The sequence below is a fragment of the Camarhynchus parvulus genome, chromosome 5, assembly GCF_901933205.1.
Source record: "Camarhynchus parvulus chromosome 5, STF_HiC, whole genome shotgun sequence".
Taxonomy (NCBI): Eukaryota; Metazoa; Chordata; class Aves; order Passeriformes; family Thraupidae; genus Camarhynchus; species Camarhynchus parvulus.
In genome coordinates this window covers 28262793-28286016 of record NC_044575.1, presented here as the reverse complement: position 1 = coordinate 28286016, position 23224 = coordinate 28262793, and the positions used below count along the sequence as shown (strand labels likewise).

General features: G+C 47.0%; 1 protein-coding gene across 2 annotated transcripts in view; it reads left to right on the top strand.

The window, feature by feature from the left end:
- Window positions 1–9560: 9560 nt before the first annotated feature.
- Window positions 9561–23224, top strand: part of GALNT16 (polypeptide N-acetylgalactosaminyltransferase 16) — a 75286-nt gene continuing 61622 nt past the window's right edge. For both annotated transcript variants that reach the window (XM_030949297.1, XM_030949296.1), the window contains exon 1: window positions 9561–9865. In XM_030949297.1, the coding sequence (XP_030805157.1) occupies window positions 9662–9865 (204 nt within the window). In that variant the 5' untranslated portion in view covers window positions 9561–9661. The remainder of the gene's footprint in view (window positions 9866–23224) is intronic.

Here is a 23224-nt window from a genome sequence, read left to right as displayed (position 1 = left end):
GTAGTTTGAGGACAGCTAGGCAGAATTTTTTTAACAAACCCCCTATCACCAAGACATGGGGCAGTGCCTGCTTTGCTGGGGCTGAGATGTACGGCCAGCAGGATTTAATTTCAGCTTCCCCTCTCTAAACACCCAGCAGTGAGTAGACTCTCAATGAGTTGTCTGTCTGAAAAATGTCAGCTAAAGTGACTGCACTGTTTCTGCCAACATGAATTCCCAAACTGCATTTAGGGTTTGATGAGGGAGGAGAAGGTCCCTGATGATACAATACTGGTTCAGTTTGCTTCAGAAAGGCTCCTGCACAGAGGAACTGTGGGTTAGTTAGCAGAGAGTTTTACAAGGCAGAACTTCAAAGTCTTCATGCAGAGTGAACTTTGAAGTATTCTATGCTCTAGCTGACACTTTGTTTCTTTCAAGAACGGGGAGATGCAGAGAGTAATGGTAAGCATACAGTCTGTGGATGAAATGATGGCGTTCAGGCAGATTTGGTGGTAACAAGCTATTTTGCATGTTTTAACCCCAAAGATTCAGTGCTCTAGGTGTGCTGATTTGGTAAGGAAGAACGGGGCTTCTCCACCCTCCTTCCTGTATTTGTCAGTGGATTGTGGTGATACTGACATAAAAACAGAGGTGTAAAAGAACCATCAAACCCTTCTAAATCTCAAGGCACTGGCTATAGCTCATTTATTGACTTCTGGTCAGTCTAGGGACAAAAAAAAGAATATGCACGGTCTGCCTCAGTTCAGTCCATGGAACGGGACTGAACAGGACAGTGCCAGGTCACTGATTTCAATGTTTTATTACTGAAAGAACTTCATATGAGCCAAAAATGAAATACAGGTTTTGTTATTTATACTGGTGGCTGGTGGTCTAACTATGGATGGAAATTTGGGTGAGCCCCAGCTCATGATGAATGGACAATGACCTAATAGTCTGATGTCATCACAAATAATTTCTGTTGCAGATGATTTAAAACAATTTCAGATTTAGATTAATATGGTGCTAGTTGCACCCCAGATAACAGATGGTCTGTCATTATTTTTCTTCTCCCATGGGACCCCAGATTCACCAAGTTTTTGTAAGGCACTTTATTCTGTTTTATCTGCAGTAAGAGCAATCCACTTTCTGTTCTGCCTCTTCTTCCTTACCATACAACTAATGCTCATGTGCTTTTGTAACTGGACTCCTTCCTCTTTACAGCAGACTTGTTCTGAAGCAGCCAATGCAGTACTGAGTGTGCCTGGGAGAGGAATAGCCTCCTAGATTTTCCTTGCAAACTACAGGACACCTGACTGAGGAATTCCTAGTTTTCTCCAAAATCACTCCTCTGGTGAGCAGTTTCTTTTTGCACCTCCCTCTGAGACTCTGTGAGGCTGGACTTTAATTTCCAGATCCAACTGATATATTTCATTGTGATTCCCATTTGACATTCTCAGCTTTACTGGTTCAGACCTTTGATTTCCCACTTCATTGCATCACAGAGGGCCTTCAACCAGTGATATGTAAGTTTTCTATCTAAGGCTGGTTTTCTGCTAGCAAGCATAAAACATATCTCTTCCTTCACTGTTGTTCACTCTTTCACTTGGATTATTCTAAGTTTTTTTTTTTTTTTTTTTACAAAGAATATGAGGAAGGATAAGGCAGGCAGAGGGAGATGGAAAGACATGGAGCGTGTGTTTCTCCCTGCTTAGGGAGGTTGCAGAAGTTCCTGAGGCTGGAAAGGTATCAAAGCAAACTCATTCTTCAGAGTTTTTTGGGGGCCAAATGTCCCTGTGAATCACATCTGTCCTGTTGAGCTCCTCCCTGTACATGATGATAAAGAGAACCTCGTGCACTCAGCTGCCCCTGGGGCTGCCAAGTAGAGAACAGCTGCCTCCCATCTCTGGAGACACAGGTACAGGGGCTGATGGTGCCCAGCTGAGGCAGGAACAGGGCGTATAAGAGCCCATGGAGTGCTGTGATGGTGGAGTGTGAGCTTGCTCTGTGCTGGAGTTCAGACAAAGCCTTGCCTGGCTGAGCTGGCTGCTTGGAGCAGAAACAAAGCCAGTCAGCGAAGCAGGAAAGACCAGTATGACATGTGTGCATGGTAGCATAACTGTTGGCAGGCTGAGACTGCATGTCCTGTACATGGGGCTTTAAAACTTGGACCTATTGATAGGGTTATTTTTATCTGTATGGATTTTACTGCAATAAAATAACCATTAAGTGTACTTCAGTATGCCATTAAGCAATACAGTTATAATTGTTGCACAGAGACTATGCCATTAAGCAATATGGTTATAATTGTTGCACAGAGCCTTTTTCATCCTCTGTCTGTGGGGAAAGGTATGCTGCAGTGGACACGTTTGTAAAGGAATGAGTTATTTGTTTGCTAGATATGGCACATTTCTTGGACCTTGCTGTGACCTTCAAACAGCAATGGTTAGGCTCACAATGGTTCCTAGCTCCTGGGAGAGATATTTTCCTCGTGTTCAGCCAGCACCAGCGAAAGTGGTATCTGCTGCAAACTTGAGTTAGACTTGAAACAAATCTAAGGGTATGGAAGACATGTGCCTGTATATGCATGTCAGGATGTATCTCTGCATCTGAAAATGCTGCAGTGATGTGCTGAGCATCCCTGCAGACATGCAAGTGTTCAAATCAGAGTACCACTTCCATTCACAGTGGCTTAAGCATTTTCTGCCATTTCTCACTCCTTTTTTTGGCTGCTGTGTTCCACAGTGACAGCTCTTCATTGCCAAACCATACATTCAGGTACTGAAGATAATTACAAGGAAAAATTAGGGGTAATTTTTTAAAGAATAAATTTTTTTACTTCATAATTCCCATCCCCCTTCTATGCCAAAGTGGTGGAGGCCATTTTGTTCAGCACATCTAAAGCATTTACCTTTGGGGGGGATAAAAATATTTGTCCTAAAATGTGAATATTTAAAGAAGTATTTTCTAAAGTCAGGAAAAGAACAGCAGCTCCATTTCTGCAAGAGCTTCAAAAGAATTTAGCAGCATGCTTGTGTAAGTTTAGCAATACCTGGAATGCTGCAAGGCTCAGACTGTGTACCTTATTCTTCAACCAGAAGTGGTGTCAGACTGAGAGAGTTGTCTGTGTGTGTGCCCTGTGAAGCCTTCCAGATTGACATAGCTGTTTGCTGGCCTGATGCAGGTCAGCACTTCTTAATGGTTGCAATTCCACCACAGCTGTCATTTCAATAAATACTTTTGCCATCCTTGATGTCTGCTTCACCCACCTTCCTGGAAGTAAAGATGTTCCAAAAGAACACAGATGGAAATGGTAGAAACTTATAAATGTTTAATATTACATTGATCTGCCTCAACGGTGCTCCTGACATTTCAGGGATACCTGATGTCCTCTGAACTCCAACTTCTTTCCTGGCTTTTTTACAGATTCCAGGTTCCACCTGGAGATGGACTGGATCCCAGTAGGCAGATTATGGCATCAGGCTCACTGAAACAGCACTGCAGTGCCTCAGGAGTTGACTGATCCATGGCTCCTATTTCTGGCCATCCTTCAGCCTGGAGTTTCTCATGCTTAGCGCCAGGGCTGGAATGTTTTGGAAACTTTTCCATTAATTATCCAATCTATTTTCAGTGATAGAGCTTCAAAAATAAACATATTGCTGTGATTTTTAGGAAAGCTAAACATTTCTCATTGCACTCTATTCAAACCCAGTCTGCTGTGCAGGGTGCAAGCTCCTTTTATGGGATGTGTGAGAAACTGGGTTGGATGTTTTTCACAGGTTATTTCCCAGATTGTTGTGTTTTCACATGAAATCCCTCTGTAGTGGAAGACAGGAGTTTCATCATTTTGCCAGATGAGCATTTCAAACTGCTCCTCCTTTGCAGCCAAGAGGACTGTTACAAGCACTAACCTGGGAGCTACACTGAGCTGTAAAATCTTTGAATTTCTATGAGGATTAAATTGCAGTTCAAGTCACAGTCAGGGCTGTGATGGGATGCCAGTAAAGGAGAACAAATTATCCTCAGATCGTAATAAAAAGATTTTTATTGTTAATTAATTCTGAGCACCAGAAAATGTGCTACGTGCTTTACCATGAAGGTGGGAAATAAACCTCTGTCCTAGAAAAGATGCAGCAAGGGAGTGAAGCAAATGACTTGGGGTAAGAAAAGGAGATAAGAAAAGTAGGTAGGAGGGAGAGCAAAAATTTGTATCAGGCTCATAAAATGAGTCAAGTTGATTCTATGTGGATCTTCAAGTTCATAAGTTGTATTCATATGTAATTATTACTACTTAAATATGTATTCTGTTTCTACATTTTTAAAAGGTTATATGAACTTTGAGCATTTTTCTGGGCTGTTGATCACTCCTGCCTGATTCTACCATAACTCCACTCCTCACTAAGGCCCACCTTGTCTTGTGGTGACAGACAGGGGAGTTACCTGGCTTAGAGGGGATTAATGGCACCATCTCCCATCCTGAATCCCAGCCAAACACTCTGAAGGCTTTCCTGGCTCTTAAACACTGTCAAAGCAGATTCGTCTAGCCACTGTTAGCCTTTTAGCAGATTTTTTCTCTTCATACTTGAAGAGCACAAGTGCAACTAACTGTTACTTACAGCTTATTGTGAAGTCTTCTCTATGCTCTCATTTTCCTTTAAAAAACATGCTCATGGAAGTATGTTAAGATTACAGTGACCTTAAAAGCACTTAAGACAATGTTTAATTGTACAATTTAAAGCAACTGAAATCCTGGTTCCCAGTTAACTCTGTACTATTTGCCTTAACTTGGGTCTGAGTTGCTGCCCTCCACCACCTGACTTGTTTACATGCTGGCCAGAAACAAGGGCCCAGAACACATTTGGGTCCTGGTCAGCATATATGACACCCCAGACACCTTCTGTTAAATGCAGAACTAACTGGCATCTACCATCTGTACCTATTCTGACTGGGCATCAGGATAAATTGAGGCACTCCTAGGGGAGTAATTTATCTGACTGGCCTTTTTATGGTGCCTGTGGCAGTAGAGGGCTGGAGACTACTTGAACAGTGTCTAGCTCTAGGCAGGGCATGACCAAGACAAGCTTTTGGACTTTTGGTGCACCTTGTGGTTTCCCAGTAGTGTCTGAGGCCAGGGATGTGGAGGATGATATATGACTGCAATATGGATTTTCAGAAGCCCCCACACACACTCATGCCCTCTGAGCAGTATAAGAAAGCTTTTTCAGACAGGGAGAGTACTCCAGGCAGTGTAGAAATTTGGCCAATGTAGATGAGTCATGAAGGTAACATTTTTCTTTTTCTTTTCAACAGCTGTGTGGTGAAGGATGATGGCACACACTGTCATCTTGGCATTAGAGTATGGGTGAATGTGTCTCAGAGGTTTTATAATGGTAAGATCTGGATCTGGATGAAGAGCATGGTGAGATGTCATGGTCAGACTGTCAGAGATGCCTATCATCCATTATGGGGCAAGAACTTCAGCTCTTTCTGTCCATTGAAACAAATATTTTCCCTTGTCCCTCTTTTTCTTAAATTGAAATCAGGGATGAGCTGTGAGTCCTCTCCCTTCAATTGCTTTCACCCACTCCTACCAACCTCTTCTTGACCTGGCAGCAAACCACTGCCCCTGCTTGGGAAAGATCAGGAGCTTCACCAGGGAGGGTGAGTGTCCAGCCTAGGGGTGGGCCAGAGGAAGGAATCACTGGGTAGCAGCAAGTTCAGAGAAAACCATCCTAAGATGTCTCCTCTCCTTTGCACCCTGCTCTGCCTATGCAGGAGGAGCTCTCTGAAGGGTGATCTATTGTGAGAAATCCCTGAAAAGTCCCTGAACAGGGGGTGCTCTTCCCTAGACGCAGGGTGGAGCTCAGCTCCTGGCTCGCTGTGGGGAGACAGAGCTGCCTCTCTCTGAGCAACTCTTCTCATCCCATCTCATAATCATAACAGTCTACTCTTGTTTCTTTCTGGAGCATGACCTGCTTCAGCCCCTGAACTCTAATGGTAATTTTCCTTAAATGCTCTTAGCTAAACTCTGGATGAATTTACTTAAACAGTTTCAAGAGTCCAGACAGAGCTTATGTTCATATTTCAGATGGCACTTCCTTGCCCAGAGGCCACAAATCTGCCAGACCTGATTTCTCAGATCAGAGTAGTGCTAAGGAAAAACCTTTTGGTGTTCTCCAGATGTTTCATAGAAAGCTCAGCCATGTCTTAAGTCAGATGACTGCAAAAACATGCACTGTGTCTCGCCACAACTATAAAGCAGCCACACTTCATTTTTCTGAAGATAAATCTGGATGATGCTTGTCTTTTCCCCTGCAATAACAATCATCTCAATTTTATCTGGGCAATTTCAAACACCATGTGTGTTCTCCTAGATGATGTGACCTAATCTGTCAGCCAAAAACAAAAGTGGCTTCTCAAGAGCGCCTTTTAATATTCATAGCCTTAGGAGATCTCTTTCCATTGAAGGTGATGCTGGTTAGGGTCTTGGTGTTTGTTAAAAAAAAAAAAAAGTTCTCAAACCCCCCACAAAATTTTCCTTGTCGTTGGTTATATTCCTCCTCTTGTTCTCTATCTTTATTATTCACCAAATACTTAGTTTGTGAAAACCAGCCACCTTATTCCACTGTACAAAGTTTGTCACAAAATAAGAAAAGATTTAACATCTCTATGATGGAATTGAAAAAGAACAAATGTGGTGATAAGATCCCATAATTCTGCTATGGGGTTTGAATAATCTTGATTTGTTTAGTTTATTATATTATGTTTCTCAGATCACGTCTCTTAGGGCATTTATTGAATTAGTTGATGCTTTTGCAATGATCATCACTGAAGTATTTATTATCACTGTTAATATTCATTGTATGTCTACTTGCCAGTCGTGTGGTGTAGAGATCTCCATGCCAGACTGCTTCTGGTATTCTTTTCTCTGATGGGCTGGTGCTAATATCTGCATGCAACATTGCAGCTTACAGTATAGCTATACCTGAACAGAACAATTTATATGGTCAGAGATCCCTGTAGAATATAAGGTTAGAAGTGTGCTGTCTTTTAAAAGAAATATGAGATTCTGGAGCAAAGCTCAGTGGTCAGAGATTAAATCATTGCAAGTTTTGGCTGCAGAAAATGGAACCTTCAGTACCAATAGCTTGGACCTGCAAGCTGGTAATCCTACAGTGAGGTATCTGGGCCCTGGAGATGAAACATTGCTGCATTACTTTCAAAGCATGTGGAAGCTTGGTGATATGTAAGTACATGCTTTTTCTGCTGGAGATGTGTTGAAGGTCCTGTCTCCTTCAGATCAGCGAGCTCTAGTGCCCCAACCACCTAACACTCTTCAGCTCATTGGTTCCAAAGCTTAGGCAACATAAATAAAGGACCTCTGTAAATCTGGTTTGTCTGTGCTGAACTGGATCTGCTGGCATGGGGAGCTGCTCTGCCACCAGCTCTGAGGGTGGGGAGCAGCTTTTGTGCCCTTCACTGTGATGTGGGCTAGAGCAGAGCTTCCCTGCCCAGCACTCTGAATGTGCTTCTGCAGGAACAGACCCTGCTTTCTACTGCTGATTCCTGCAGGGAGAGGGGAGTGAAAACAACTCTCCCTAGGAGAAAGACCTCTTGACCTGGCTTCTGTCTGGGACCCTGCTGAAGGCTGCCTACAGAGCACTCTGCTCATTTTTGAGACTTCCCTACACGGCATCCCTTTAAGAGGTAATGGTGATTGCATGGCAGCTTATAGGGTGTGCTAGCGGGATGAGGGTGCAACACAGGAAGAAAATGAATGGCTGCAGTGGAAAAGGGAAGCAGCATGCTTGGAAAAGCAGGAGAAGGCAGTCTGTTTAGTTCAAGTCTTGGGACAGAGGATTTTCTCCTATTTCAGACAGAAGTCTCTGTTGCTGTTTGTGATTTGCTTTTCTGTAGTGAATCCCACCAAAAGGTAAGAAAAGACTAAGAAGGAATCAAGCATAGTCTGGTGTGATCTGCACAGTGATGAAAAAGAAGACACTCTGCCTGGCTCTGCTGTCACATGGATATGAATACATCTTACTTCCTGTCTTCCTCTTTTTTGATTCCTTGATACAGCTCCTCTGCCTCTCTTCATGCGCCTCTGCAGCCCAGGCAGCTGCTGGATCCAAACCCACACAGGAGAGCAGATGCTCTTTTTCCAGTATGACTGTGAAAGAGATTGAAAATAGTGGGAGTCCAACTTCCACAGGATGTGGACTCGGCAGCTTAAACTAATTATGTTTTTGATGATCCCTTGGAAGACTTTGGTTTTTAAATGTCTCAAACTTCCCCTTGCCACTGACTATGACAAGTCAGCCTGGGAAGCTGTGTGTGGTTGACAGGTCATTGGGAAAAGTACCTAGGAGGATGTGAGATGCTTTCTAACATTTTCTACATCGGGCATGCAATGTGCTTTGCAGGGAGGTTGATGTGGAGCCGTGCTGCAGCCCTGGGAGGTGCTGGTTCTGGAAACAGCATTCTTCCCTGGGTGCCCACAGAACGAGTCTGACGAATGAATTTTGTACTGTGCTGTACTTCAGGAAACAAGCAGTGTGCAGGTAAATCTCAAAGGGCAATTTAGCAGTGCAGGTTGCAATTACACTTAGAGGCATGTGGTCAGGAGGAAAGTAGGGCAAAACGTTATTTAGAAGCCCTGATGACATTTTCCATATTGTAACGCAAAAACTCTAATCCCCTCATCGGGTGCCTGGGAATATTTTCTATCTAGCCCCATTATCAGGTGCCTTGGAACCACCTTTGTTTTCTAAACATTTGTTTTTCCTGTAAGTTTTCTCAGTACCTCCTCCTGCTCTCCCAAACCTTAAAGCCGTAGTTGCTCAGCAGCTGCACTGTGCCTAAATGTCACTTGGTTTCACAAGCTGCGTGCTGTGTTGTTTAAGCTGCCCGCAGGGCTGGATTCAGTGAGCTTTTTACTGCTACAGCTTTAGCAGGGCCTGGTAATGTGGAATTGTAGCATCGTTGCCTCTCCAGTGCCATGCTTGTCCTGCCGCAAGGCTTGAGAGGCCTCGAGGCTGCGGCGCTGGCCCAGGCGCCCAGCCTAGTGCCAGTATGTGACTGTTGCGTGAGGCAGCGATGGGAGAGGGTGCTTGGGCAGCTCCACTGTCACCCCGGGGCCTTGCTCCCGTCAACCACCACAGCTTCAGTGGGAGATGGGCTCATCTCCACGGAGTGGGTGCCCGGATCCCGTGTGCCATGAGCTGCCACGGTGTTTTCGCTGGCCGCCTGCCTTAGGGGCACGACTATGGCAGCACGGACACGAGTCCCTCAGGGGCAGCGGTGCAGGAGGCCAGGCTGGTGCCATCTCCTGGGCTGAGCCGTGTCCCCCGCTCCCCGCCAAGGGGGCTCTGCTGCTCCGTCTCCGCTGCAGCTGCGGCGCCGAGCGCATCCCCGCCGGCAGCCGGCCCCCGCTCCCCGCGCCGGCCCGGCCGGGAGGAGGAGGAGCAGGAGGAGGCGCGGAGCCCTCCGCCCCCCTGCGGCGGAGCGGGCCCGGCGTTAGGACCCGGCGGCGGCGGCTGGGCGGTCCGGGGCCGGTGCCGGGGCCGTGGCCGTGAGGGGCGGGGGAGCCGTGCCGCCGCCGCCGCCTCCTGCTCTCCTCTTCTTCCTCCCGCAGCCGCCCCTGCCCGTCGAGGCAGCGGTCCCAAGCTGCCCCGGGGCGCTCGGCATGAGGAGGATCAGGGCTAATGCCATCGCCATCCTGACCGTCGCCTGGATCTTGGGCACTTTCTACTACTTATGGCAGGACAACAAGCCCCGCTCGGCGGCTGCCGGCAGGTCCGCCGGCGGCGGTAGCGGCGGCGCCCGGAGCGGGCAGAGGGCGGCCGGCAGGCTGGAGCTGCGCCGGGAGGAGAGGACCATCCCCCTCATCGTGAGTGAGCGGCGGCCCCAGCATCCCGTCCTGCCGCGGCGGGGAGGATGCTCGGGGAGGGAGCCGCCGCCGCGGGCGCGGGGTACGCCGGCGGAGGGCTGCGCTCTGCCTTCGGGTTGCTTTCTGTTTATTTTAGCATTCGTGCTTGTCACCATGGCAGCCGCTACAGTCGGGGAGCAGGGTGGGCACTCTCGGGGGAATAGAGTAATGTCGTGGGTAAAGTGTTTGCGAGTTGTCTCCGCCGCTCTCAGCCCGTGCTCTGCTCCTCCGGCTGAGAGCGGCTGCCCTTGGCCGGGGAAAAAGGCGGGTGAAGCAGCTGGAAGGTTTTTATTTCGCGTTCAGAAGGTGCTCACATACAGATATGCACGCACACACGCTTGTATGTGATCACAGTGCTTTCCCGTCAGGACCAGCTGAGAGCCATGACCTCTCACAAGCCCTTCCTCCGGCCAGCCGGGCTCCGAGCACCGGGCCGGGGGATGCGAGTGACTGTACAGCTGGTACCAGGCTCTGCCTCGGCCCCCTCCGCTTGGCTGCCCGATGGGACTTTAGTCTCTTTCAACCGGAGGCAGCCGTCTGAGGCGGGCTTAGGCTGGGTTTGGGCAGGGAGATGGCGGGAGCTCCCAGGGCTCCATTCCTAACCCGAGGAGTGGTAGCAGTGCCCTGATGTGCTACTTCAGTTTTGTTAAAAGCACCACACTCTGCCCTCCTTAGGTATCTATAGGCTCAGTAGGGGGATAAAATTGAGCTCCTGACTTGAGGATGATGAGGACCTTTCTGCTCTGTCCGTGGGGGTGATTTGTCCTCCCTTCAGCCTGTATAATAGCATCAATAAAGCTCTCCCAACTCTAGGCAATCGCCTCGTAAAAAATAAATCAGCCCCTGGAGCAAGAAGTGGCCCAGCAATACCATTCCCAGGAGTGATCCAGCTGAAGCTGTTCGGGAGCTGCACTGTGTGTCACTCTTTGGCTGTGAATCCATTTGTCAGCTGGTTACACACACATGGAAGCGAACAAAAGCAGCAGCCCGGTCAGAGTCGAGCAGGGGCCAGGCGCCAGGACTGCCCGCCTCCCTCCTTGGCTGGCACTGGGAGTTTTTGGCCTGTGTCTCGCTTTTTTTCACCTGTAAAGCGGGGATGGGAAGTGTTTATAGGTGTTTGGGAAGCCCTGTGAATGTTTGGAAAATGCTGTCAGAGCAGTCCCAGCTCTCAGACAGCAGGGTGGAAACTTCAGCTGAGCCCCTTGGCCATTGCTTGCAGCTCCTGAAACTCAAAAGTCAAGGCTGAGGCTCTTGGACACAGCACTTCTGTTATTTGCTGCTCACTAGGGCTGGGGGCTGCCAGCAGTTCAGGCTGCTCTGCTTTGGACCCTCTGTGGAGCAGGAAATGAGCACGGTGAGGAGCTCTGTGCGAGTGCTGCTGTTGTTGAAGCCCTTTGGGTGCACTGGGGAATGCTCTTAGGCTGGCCAGGGCTGAGTTGAACAGAGGATTTAGAGCACTCCTGCTTTTTTTGATTCCACCTTAGTGGCAGAGGAAGCTGCCCCTGAGCCTCTGATTTCTTGTGTGAGCTTGAACATGCTGGTGTAGCAGTTTTATTTCTCTGTTCCCCCGCTTATCCCTTCTGGTTTTTTATAGCATTTACTTTACTCCCTCTCAGAGGGCTTGTGAGGTTACATGAATACATATTGCCTGCCAAGCACCTTAAAATCCTCATGAGGAGGATGCTGTGGCACTGCCACACGTGATTATATTGCTGCTGTTTGGGGGGGCAGTATGTGCTCATGGCTAACCACAAAGCCTCTCCTTGCAAGATACACCGCCGTGCAACAGCCACTCCAGATCTGGTCCTGCTCTCAAAACCGTGTAAATCATTCCAGCACTGCTCCATGCCTGAAATCCCTTAGCAAGGAAAAATGATCATCCTTTGCATCTCAAGTCCCTCTGTAACTGGGGTCCCAGGATGTGCCAGCCCTCCCACTAGGGCTTTCAGTAGCAGCTGACATGAAGGAGGACCCTCTCCTTATGCACCTGGTAGTGGGGCATGGTGGAAATTTCACATCCTGACCTGCTATGATGTATTTGGATAGAGAAGGAAACAGGAGGGGTTTGTGGTCTTTGGGCTTTCCCTCATGCACGCAGGTTTCCCAAGGGTTTGGTGGGTTGCTGTGAGAGGCAAGGTGGTAAAATGCAGTGTATGTGCTCATGTAACTATGCAGTGCTATGGCTGTGGGGAGCCTAACAGGCTTAGCAGTGATGTGCACAACGAGCTGTCTCAGCCTTGGCCTCTGCCTGTGCTGCTGGGGCAGAAGCAGGGAAGTGGGCAGAGGGCAGGAAGGTTGGTGGAGGTCTGGGGACAACACTGTCCCTCAGGGTGTGGCATCTAGCAGGGTCTGAGCAGTGGGTCTCATGGTCTGATCTGTGTGTGTGAGGCTGAGGGCTGGTCAGGCCAGGGCAGTAGCTGTGCAGACTGTCCTCAGCTTGTCCCCAGCACAGCCCACTACTCTCTCCCAGCCAGCGCAGGAAATGTGCCAGTTCTGTTGCCCTGCTGGAGAAATAACAAATCTAGAGAAGCAGCTGTCCTTTGGCAGCACAGAGCCCTCAACCCTGAGTTCATTCCTCTCGAAGTCAGATTATTTGAATTAATGTACGATGGCGGTCATGTACAAGGGGAGGCGTGCTTGTGCTCTGTGTGCTTCTCTGTCCTTTGGCTTTCTGCAGAGCCACTGAGACAAGCTGCCCATTTTGATCCAGCTTCTGGTTTCCTCTGCTCTGCATGAGTGATGATATTGGAGTTCAGGTTTGGGCTCATCTGCAAATAAGGGTGACTCATGTGACTTATGGGTCTCTGGAAAAATATTTCTTCAATTTTCTAAAATTGGCTGCTTTTCTGTCTGGGAAAAATAAAGAAATCTTTTTTTGGATGAGTGAGTCCAAGAGTTGTGCTCTTGCATCTATGCTATGACATTTCAAATCCTGGGCAAGTGCAAGTATATTGCATGGGTTTAAAAACTGAAGTGCTTTCTGGGCTTGTGTTTTTCTTCTTTATTCTCTCTTAATGTGAAGAATAAAAATCATCTCAGGTAAACACTGTAGTCAATTGCAAGTCACAGCTTGAAACTATTTTTTATTTGTTGACCTCATATTTGTTAGCACAACTTTGAACTTAAAATCTGGATGTCTGATTCCTGGAGTCAGCAGGGAAATCTTTGAATATTTAAGCTGGGGCATGGAGCTGTCAGAGATCAGTGTCCCAGAAACAGCTTGTGCATTAATAGTGATCCTACAGATACCTGTTTTATAGATAGAAGTCTTGACATGTGGCCTCTCTGCAATAAGCTCTTCACAAACAGGCTCTATAGGTGCTTGAAATGAAAATTCAGATATTGGCAAATGGCAGGGCTCACTTGGTGACACGATAAGCGCCTGCATGCTTCTCCTTCCACTTACCACGGAGGGTAGAAACACAAGCGAGTACCACACTCCTAGAAATGCATTTTTTTCTCTGGAGCACAGAATAGTTTCATATTGATTAGAAGGAGCCCTAAGACCTCTGACAGTTAGCTTGTGTGTTTTTGGAAGATGAGCTTCCTCCCTGGACTCTCTTCTGTCTCTTCTAGGCAAAAGGTTGTTTCCTGTCTCTAGGAAATTTCCAAAGGCCAGAAGCTGTGCTATATGTCTTTAGAAGGGCTTTGGCATCATTCCTGCACTATGTACAGGTGGTTAATTGTTCATCATGTGCTGCATATCTGCTTTATGGCACTGATGAGCAGAGCCCAGGGCTCTGTTCTTCCCTGTCTAAAGACTGCATGCAGCATGGCAGGCTCACCCAGCACACTTGTGTCCCAGTGAAGAGAGCGGGGCCATTGCTGCAGCGTGGGCAAGGCTTGTTAGTGAGAGGGATGGTTAGTAGGCAGCTTTGAAAGAGAAATTTTTCTGTTGACTGACTGTGAGCTGAGGGTGGGAGTATTTTCTCCTATTCCCTAGTCAAAAGCAGGATGTGAGGTTGCCCACAGGGTTCTCCAGCTTGGTGACTTCTCTGGGGTGGCAGGGGAGCAGCAACATGCCTGGAAGGTGGAGATAAAAGTATCATTATTTAAATGCTCAGAATTAGGCTGGTGCCCTGTTGCTCTTTGGAGCAGGTATGATGCCTCTTATCTTTGTAAATTGCTCTTTAGATTTTGGTATGTTGTCTCTTGTCTTCATCTTGCCAGCTTTTGTGACCCGTGTAGTGCTCTGTGAGCCCACTGCAGCCGGTTTGGCAGTGGAGAGCCCTGTATTGTAATGCTGGCCCAGGTGACCTGATCTCAGCCCTCCTGGCTGCTCCCTACCTCTGTGCTCAGCCGTGTAAAATGAGCACTGGGGAGATGAGATCAAGGCATCCTTTTTCCTTGTAGCTAAGGGTTTCTAAATGCTCTGCAAACATCACTGAACTGTGTGTCACCTGCCTGTGGTGAGACAGCAAGCAAGAGACTCCACTGGGATGCTTGGCTCAGAACAGGTGGTGTGTGTAGGCAAGGAACAAGTTGGTGAGGAAAGATGTCAATTGTTTAATTCCCACATCTTGTTTAGCCAGAAAATAGGCAGTGGCTGGGCTTTACCTGCTTCTCTGAATTGCCAGCTGGCACATTTAGCCATGCTTGTATTTGCCACCAAGTAAGACCACGTTGATGTATGCTCTTCAGACCCTGGAAAACCTAGTTAACAGCACGCTCTGCTGCTTTTGTTTTCTGTTGCCTTTGGCTCCTGGGTATCTGAACCCCACAGAGCAGGTGCTGGCTGATGTTCACTGTGTGTTCATGAATGATTTTATTCTCATCCCTTCATCACATTTCCTCTGTGTGCAGCTTTCAGAGGATGCTGTTTCCCTCACAACTGGGATAAGCTGCAACTTTAATGGTTTGCTAAATGATACCATTTTTCAGGGACCTTTATCCCATGAGGCTCCTGCATGTGTGCCTCCCTGGAGGCGGGTCTTGTAGCCTCAAGCATGTAACTCTGGAAACTGAGATGGATCCTAAATAAATAAAAAAAACTGACAAACACAGCAAGAGGATCAGCACTATTTCCTTGCATTGGCATATTGTCAAGCTTAATTTCATGACATGCTGTGCTGTGAAGAGAAAAGGCCTAATTTTTAATGAGGTGCCGCAGCTCATTTCAGCAGCTTCCTTGCCATTTTACTCATAGCAGGTTGGTCCCTCTTGGGTCTCCTGCCTTTTGGGGCAAGGATCACGCATATGGCTCTGTAGGTTTCTTTCTTTCTGCTCTTATGCTGAGTGTCTGTGTTTGAGTTTGCACACACATGGACAGAGCACGGGAGGCTCTGTGGTGTCCCAGGGCTGTGATGCTGCCTGTAAGCCAGACCACCATGGCTGCAGCAGGAGCAGCACACCCTGAGGCCAGGAAGGTATGGTAAGCAAACCAGTGAAGTTTCCACGTTCAACAGCTCACTAAATGCTCGTTTTCTTAAAACATCTTCCTTTCAAGTCAAAGGAAAAGTGGAGGAAACTTCATCTCTCTGTCCTACCATCCTGCAAAGCAGCTCTGCTCCCTGTGGCTCTGCAGATATCTGGGGTGTTGGAAATGAGATGGAAAAGAACCTGCCAGTTGCTGGGTTTGTCTGTGCTGTTCAGCCTGCCCATTCCACTGCCAAAAGCCAGCACCTGCCTGGCTCTTCCCAGCACCTGTATGGCCTCTGCTCTGCCCAGTTTGTATCAGGGTGGGGGACACAGCCCTTAATGCTCAGGGTTTTGTGACAGCCATTCATGCTGTGGCCAGACCCTTGCAACACTGATTTTTTTTTTTAAATCTCTGTGGCATCTCTCATATGGTACATGGGGCCTGTGCCAGCTCCCTGGAAAAGGATGACTTGGTAACTTTTTCTCTAAGGGTATTACTGCAAGAGGAAGATTCAGTAACAGCTTGATGGTGTAATGTTTTATTTAAAGTGTTTATGTTTGAAAACTGGGGGAATGGCTGCTGTTTGCCTAAATGGCAGAAAATGATTTTATATTTAATTTGTCTCAATGGCCCTTGTGATGCATAAAAATAAAATAAAAATGAAAGAAATTGTTCACAATAGTAATGTTAATAAAATCCAGTTGGCAGCACTGGCCTTAATTTTTAATCAAAATGATGCTGTAGCTGCAGTGAGGTAGCCAGGGCTTGGGGAACGTGGCGGTCTGGGCAGCCTGGGAGAGTGTGTAGAAGTGAGGGGAGGGCCAGTGCAGTGCTCCTGAACATGATTTATTTTACTAGAGCCTTTTCATTAAATCAGTGGATGAAGCAGTTGCAAGTTTTAGCGAGCTGAAGCATTCTTTAGTATGCAGCCGCTTCCTCAGTTAGATCTTTGCATATACAAAATTGTCTCAAGATTTAAAACTGAAAAAATTAGCGGCGTTGCTGGAAACAGAAAGCTTTGATAGATATCTCAGGTTGCTGTTTGCCACGGTGAAACTTGGTCCAGACACTTCATCCCTAGGCAGGCAGGGTGAGAGTCACTTAAAAGGCAAGGGGAGATGTTTTGTTTCAGTGCCACTGAACTGGGACTGCCCATTTTGGAGCACTGAAAACTGACTTAATTCTGCAGAGCGCAAAGGCAATGAAACAAACAGAGGCAAATGTGCTGGGGATGAAGCACCTGGGACAGCAGGTGACCCTGGCTCACCTGTGCATTGTCTCACTTCTGCAGGGGAAGCCCCAGGGCAGAGCCCACCAAAGTGGGATCTCTTGCTCTTCCTTGGCTCCCCATAGAATGCCAGCTGGTTGTTCCTATTCCATGTATGAGTCCCAGGACCTTGCTTTCTTTCCTGTTTTGCTCATGTGTGCTGCTCTCATGTGCTGCTCCAGCCCTGTCTGGCAGCTTCTGCAGTAGGCTTGTGGGCTCCTTGGGGTTGTCCTGTCAGCTGGCACTGCTGGCACTGTCTCTGGTGCCCAGGCCATGATCCACAGCACATCCCATAATGTTGCATTAAGGTAAAGATTGAACCACAGTGGGACCCGTAGAGTGGGAGTTGAGCTGCCTTATTGACTGAGCTGAACTCATCTTCCTTACAGGCTCTTCATATGCCTCCGTTTCCCCAAAGTCTAAAATGAAAATTTTATCTACTTCACAGGGCTTTTGGGCAGCTTAGCTTGCAAGTTTTGTAAAGGGCTGGAGATGAGAGAGATAACCTTAGCAAAACATGTGGTTGAGTTCTCCCTTTGTATGCCCTCTGAACAAGGAACGGGATTCGCAGAAATGTAGCAGGTCAGGGCTGATCTGCTGCAAGAGGAAGGTGTTGAAGGCACAGCATGGGCTACTTCATGCACTGAACAATAGGATTTGTTAGAAAAGGCTGTGTATTACCCACTGCTGTCTTTACAAGCACATATTCTTGCAACTAATAAAAGTGATAAAGGACTGCAGGTGGACTGTCCGCTTCAAATTTCCATGTCCCAGTTGTTTTTGGGGGCTGTGGAGACAAGTAAAAAAGAATATAGTGTTCTCTTGGGTCCTATCTCTGCAGAGGAATTACCCATGTTGTGATGTGCTTTGAGCATATGGGTAATTTCTCAGTGTTGGTAGAGACCAGATTTTTGATAGGCAGCTGCACGTTCCTTTGGCTCTGCTTTCTTTCACCTCCTTCAGGGTCATTGTCCCTGCAGAGACCTGCCTCAGCCACCTCTGCAGTGCCACTGCAGGTCCCACAGCGCTGTCCCTGTCCCTGTGCGTCCCCAGGATGGGAATGAAGCTGTCACGTGTGGCTTCCCCTGGGCTGGGAAGCTGTTTTGGCTGGTGAGATGATGCTTGGTTAGTTGTCCTGCCATGGTGGAGCTGGAGGGTTGACTTTGCAGTTCAGGCTCCAAGGCTGCCATGGTTGGGCTGGGGCAGTGCTCTAACGTCTGACTGTCACAGCAGGGTCACTGATGACATTTGGCTAAAGCTGCAGAAAATCATCTGCTTTAACCTCTTGTTTTCAATTCTCCCACTTCACAAATTTTTCATCTTGTAAGCTGTAATATGATCTTTTTGAGGAAGCTTTGTTTAACAGTAGCAGAGAGAGAAAGCGCCCGTGCTGAAATCTGTATCAGACATTTTGTGGGCCTGGGAGGAAAAAAAAAAGACTATTTTTCTTGCCTTTATTGTTTTGGATAACTGCCCTGAAACAGCTAGGGCTTGGCTGGAAAAGTGCTTCTAACCAATGAAAATGTCTTCAGAGGTTCTCTGAAAAAGTCTTTCTGCAGGACAAAATTGGAAAAATAAAGCTTGCTTGCCTGCTGAGTGCCCTGAACAAAGTATTTGGTGCCAGAGTGTGTCATGCCCAGTAATGCCATGCTGTAACTTTGTGCCTTTTGGTACCAAGTATGCAGTAAAAAATGTAATGAATAAGGAAGAGTGTATAAGAGCTGCAAAAAGCAGTACAGCTCCTTGGGTAACTGGTCAGTGAGTCTCTGAGTACAGGAATCTGGATACAGTGGCAGTGCAAATAGGAGCCATCACATCCACACAATGAAATTGAAATAATTGTGTGCTTCCTATGTAGTTCCCTGTAGTCTTTTGAAATTGTAAAAAATAATGGTAAAGTATTGGAGTTAAAAACTGTGAATGGTGCAAGTGCTCACTGCCAAGTCCTGCTGTGTGTGATCATGCTGTATTTCTCAGGTGCTGTAACATGCATGCCATTTTTGGTGGATTTTTTTTTTCTTTGCACCTTTCAGTGAGATTGATTCAGATCTGGTTGTGTGGTGTGGAGGAATAGAATGTAAGAAAATATAGTGCAGAAGGTAATCTCACACCTGAGGTATTGCAGCTGCACTAATCACCAAATATTAGGAACAGGCCTGCCCTTAATAGGCCACAGCTGTGTCCAATAAGAAGACAAGTGCTACAAAACAGTGGGTTAGCTGGGTGAGGAGAGAGTTGGAGTTTGTTGGCCTTGCTGTGAAGAAGAAGGAGTCAGTGCTGCGAGGAGATGCCCATGAGAAATCACCAAGAAGGTATGGAACTTCTGCAATAAGATGACAGCAGTGTGGTAGGAGTTACCAGCCACCAGGCTGCTGACAGAGTAGGCTGCATTTGTCTCCCAACCTTTTGAAATGTCTCCATTTGGCTGAACTGCCTGTTTTATGCCTAAAGATAGGAAACAGCCTCTCACAGTGGCCTCTGAGGGCTTGGCAGGAGCACTGACAAACAGGTAGGGGCATAGCCCCATTTCTGGCCTAGGGATGCTCAGTTGGTTCTTCAGTTGCGGAGGTGGCTCCTCTGTCAGGGCCAGGCTGGGGTAAGCACAGGGGTGTTTCTCTCATTGCTCAGGTGAAGGGTGATGTTTATACTGAGCTTGGGTTGGTAGCAGAAGGGTGGATGCTCTGCAGTGAGGTAACCCTTTCAAAAATTCTCTTGGAACAAATCTGAATGAACTTGGCATCTGTTTGTATCCTCCCTGTATTTGGTTGTGCTGTGCCTAGGAATGCCACATTGCTGTGCCATGCCTGCTAGCTGCATGGCAGCACGAGGCATTTCAGGGCATTTCCAGTCTGTGATGGGAAAACTGGACCACACTGGCTGGGCAGCCCAAAAGAAATTTTGGGAAGGGCTGGGAAAACAGCATTCCATCAGGACTAACTGTGTATCTGTCAGGCCAGGCAGTGATGAGATGAGGTCAAGTGAGGTCTGGCCTTGGAGAAGCTGCCCAAGCACCAATCAAAAGCTGCCTTTGGCTGAGTGTGAAAGGATTTTAAGTGAGCAATTGGACTGCTGGCTCAGGTCAGGTCCTTGAACAGACATCCATCTCATGCTGCATGTTAGGTGAGCCATGAGGAGGTGGCTAACAGTGAAAGCAAACACTGTCCTTAGAGCACAGGATACAGACTGAGTCACATCAGGTAAGAGGAAAAGTCTGCTGATCTGCATGCATCCTTACAGCATTGTAAATTATTAAAAATTATGATTTGTAAATTATTTACTCATTAATTTTCTTGGGCCTAAAGCCTCATTTTTAGGAATGACATGTTGGAGTTGAAAGGGAACATGGTGGAGTGATACAAATCATTGTGTGTAGTGGGGCTAATGCGAAATACAGTATATGGCTACATTCTTCTCTCTGCTGCTGTTCAGCTGTTAATTGTGCATCACTGCCCTGGGTGGTTGGTACCTTTGCTACCCCTTGTATCTGTGACTCAAAAGGGCTACCTGAGTGCTCTGCCACCTCCATGGGTTTGGGTGCATCAGTCATGGCATGGCAGTGTCATGGCAGTAGTGTTCTCTTGCCCGCTGCCAGCATCCTTGGGGCAGTGGGTCCCCACTTGCGCTGAGGAATTGGAGGGGACAGCGATCTGTGAGAGACATTTGATGTGTGCAAAGCTGAGCCCTTTAAATCTTGATGCCCTAGTTAACGGGGATTTAGTCCTTCCAACCTGTCACAGTCCATCTCGTTTTTCCCCCTCTTTCCTTTTAGTTAGAGGATTAAAATTGTCGCATTGAGCTTAAAGGGGATTGGAATGCTCTGTATTTTTCTTCTGCTTTTGCCCAATAGCTCCTAAGAGACATCATAAGGAATGGCCAAGAATGGATAAACAGGTATTAACACCACTGCAAGTGCTGAAGAAAAGGTGAGAAAACTCCCCCCACCCTGTTGTGCCTGCATTATTGCAGGGTCTGAGCAGGATGCTCGTCACCTCCTGAGCTGTGGCAGCTGCCCCACACACCGACATTGCTCTGTGTCTGCAGATGGCCTGGGGGCATGCAGCTGGGCAGGACCAGCAGCTGCAGGAGGGGAAAGTGGTGATGGGAACTGGGTGTATGAAGGGATTCCTTTCTTACTCTTCTGTGCCTCCTGTACCATAGGAGCTGTGTAAGGCTCCCCAGCTCACCAGTGTACAAGAGGAACTTGCTCCTGCCAGTGGGCTGCATGTTCAGAAACCCCAGTACACAGTTCTGCACAGTTCCTTCATCTTGGCTTCAGCAGAATACAAGATCTAAACTTTAAGTGAAGATTCTTGGCTTGTTTTTTTGGGGGAACAGGAGGGAGGGGTGTGGCTGGGTGGTGCTGTTCACCATTCAAGAATACTTGAAAGTGTTATGAAGTAGAAATGCAGGGTGACCATTTGAATTTCCTAGTTTGTGGAGCAATCTAAGAACTTGGGAAAAAATGCTGCACATGGTATTTATTAAATGTCCAGAAAATTGCTAAACTTAGTCTTGTGACAGAGTCATAAAGACTAGGTAAATTTTGAGTATCCACAGTATGTCATCAATTTTCTTGTCCAGCTTTCTGGTGGTACTTTTATAATCCCGCTAGAAATACACCTCCCACTGCTGCATTTAATTTGCTGGCCCTGTGCAGAGCTTAAAGTGGGGTCTTCACCATTCTCCGTGGCAAGGACAGCCATGAAGCATGTTGCCAGAACGTTATTTTGAATCATTAGAGGCAATGTGTATCTTTGTGGTCTTGAGTAGATGAGCTGAATTCGACTGGAAAATATTTCCACTGAGGTCAGAATTTGCTTTAAATTTTCTGTTCAATATTTTTCTTCCCAAGGTAAATTCCCATATCACTGTCCCATATCTGAAAGGGGTAAATTTAGATGCATTTTGATCTGTGCCTGTCAGTTGAGACCATTTGAGTCAGATGCTGCTTATCCTGGGGTGGGCTCAGCATCTGTGCAATGCAGAGACCAGATTTGCGGTGGGTTGCCATGGGGGTGACTCCAGCCATAACCTGGAATTGCTTGGCAGGAGCTGGGTGAGGGTTAGCAGTGTCCTGAGGTTTCAGGTGCAAAAGGACAGATGTGGAGAGAATCTGTTCTCTATAAAAAGTCCTTTTCCCTGTACTATGTGTAACTCTGTGTACCAGGGGAGTGCACAGCTCGCAGCTGCATGTGTCTCTGAAGCAGGTTCTTTCTGTATGTGGGGGACTTGTTTGGGGCCCTTCTAGACTAGTTGAATAATTAAACCATTAGGGGCTGCCACAAGCCTGCTTGGAGTTACTAGCTGCCTTGCCATCCTTTTTCAAGCAAATTTGCATGTAAGAGTTGTGTGGGATCTCCCATTTGTCTTGCTCCTATCCCAGACCTCACACAAGGCCTGTACTGCTGGATGCTTCCTGTTTATCTGCAGGTCTCTTTGGCTGTCTAGGCTGCAGGCTCTTGTGCAAATGTGAACAGAAAACACAGCTTCTGTCCTGGACTTTATAACCTCTGGACATGAGTGAGATAAAGAGCTGGGGATAGAAGGCATTCTTTCCCCCATTTCCCTGATGGAGAGCTGAGATTAAGCCTTGAGCTCTGCTGAAAGGAAACAAAGCATTATTCAGAACTGCTAACCTCTGGTTATTAACTCTGATGAAAATACCAGTGAAGCCAAGACAGCTTGGATATTAATTGTGTACCAACACATATTCAATGAATTTGCTACTGGCTTCCGGTTACTACCCCGAGACAATTAAAACTCTGTCTTGTGCTAGCTCTTACCGTAATTGGCCATCCCTCATTACATTGTGCATTGATAATGTTTATGGACCACCTTCCCACCTGCTGTAATTTCTGTGACCAGTGGTGGGTTGGCCACCTAAAACCACTTTGGCACATATTGTATGTAACCTTCGTGGGCTGGGACACCTTGCGGGAAACAAATTTGGCTTGTGGCTGGAGGGAACATTTTGGGAAATCCCCTCTCTTAGATTACATCAGTTTCCTCAAATGCCAACTTGGGTTTTGGTATGCATTTATTTCTGCATGTTCCTTTTGAGGGAAGAAGTAGCATTTGAGAATAAGCTGGTAGGACATGAGACAGGTTAGAATAAACTTCCCGGTGATGTGTTAATCATTAAACCTGTTTCCATGTAGCGCCATGACTTCTCATAATGATTAACTTCCTTGCCAGGCTGTACTGGAGTAAATCTCAAGGTGTTTGCTGAGCTCTGGAAACTGGCTCCAGCTTCTCCCACTGCAGCCCAACTGCTGAATGGTGTTGAAACACTCCTTAACTGGCTGGGATGATGAACAGCAGGGCTCCTTGGGGCTGGTAGTGTTTCTTCATTCTGAATTCTGCTTTTGAAGACTTACATTCCCAACTTTATCAGTGTAAAGTGAGGTTCTCCGTGTTACATTGTTTTCAATGCCAAATGACACATTAACCACGTGCTTAAACCAGTATTCTGTGTAAATTGCTCTTCTGAGTGGAAATACACTGTAACACTTCTAATCATTTGCTCTGCAGAAAAAAGAAGAGTTTTCATCAGGGAATATGTTCCTGAGGTTAGCAGCATGCACTCATTTATTGTCTTGCTGCCCTGTTCTTTGTGCAGACAGATAAAAACAGAGTGCTGGATGCTGAAATTCTTGTATGCCTGGTCAGTGGCATGTGGCTTGAGTTGTCACGG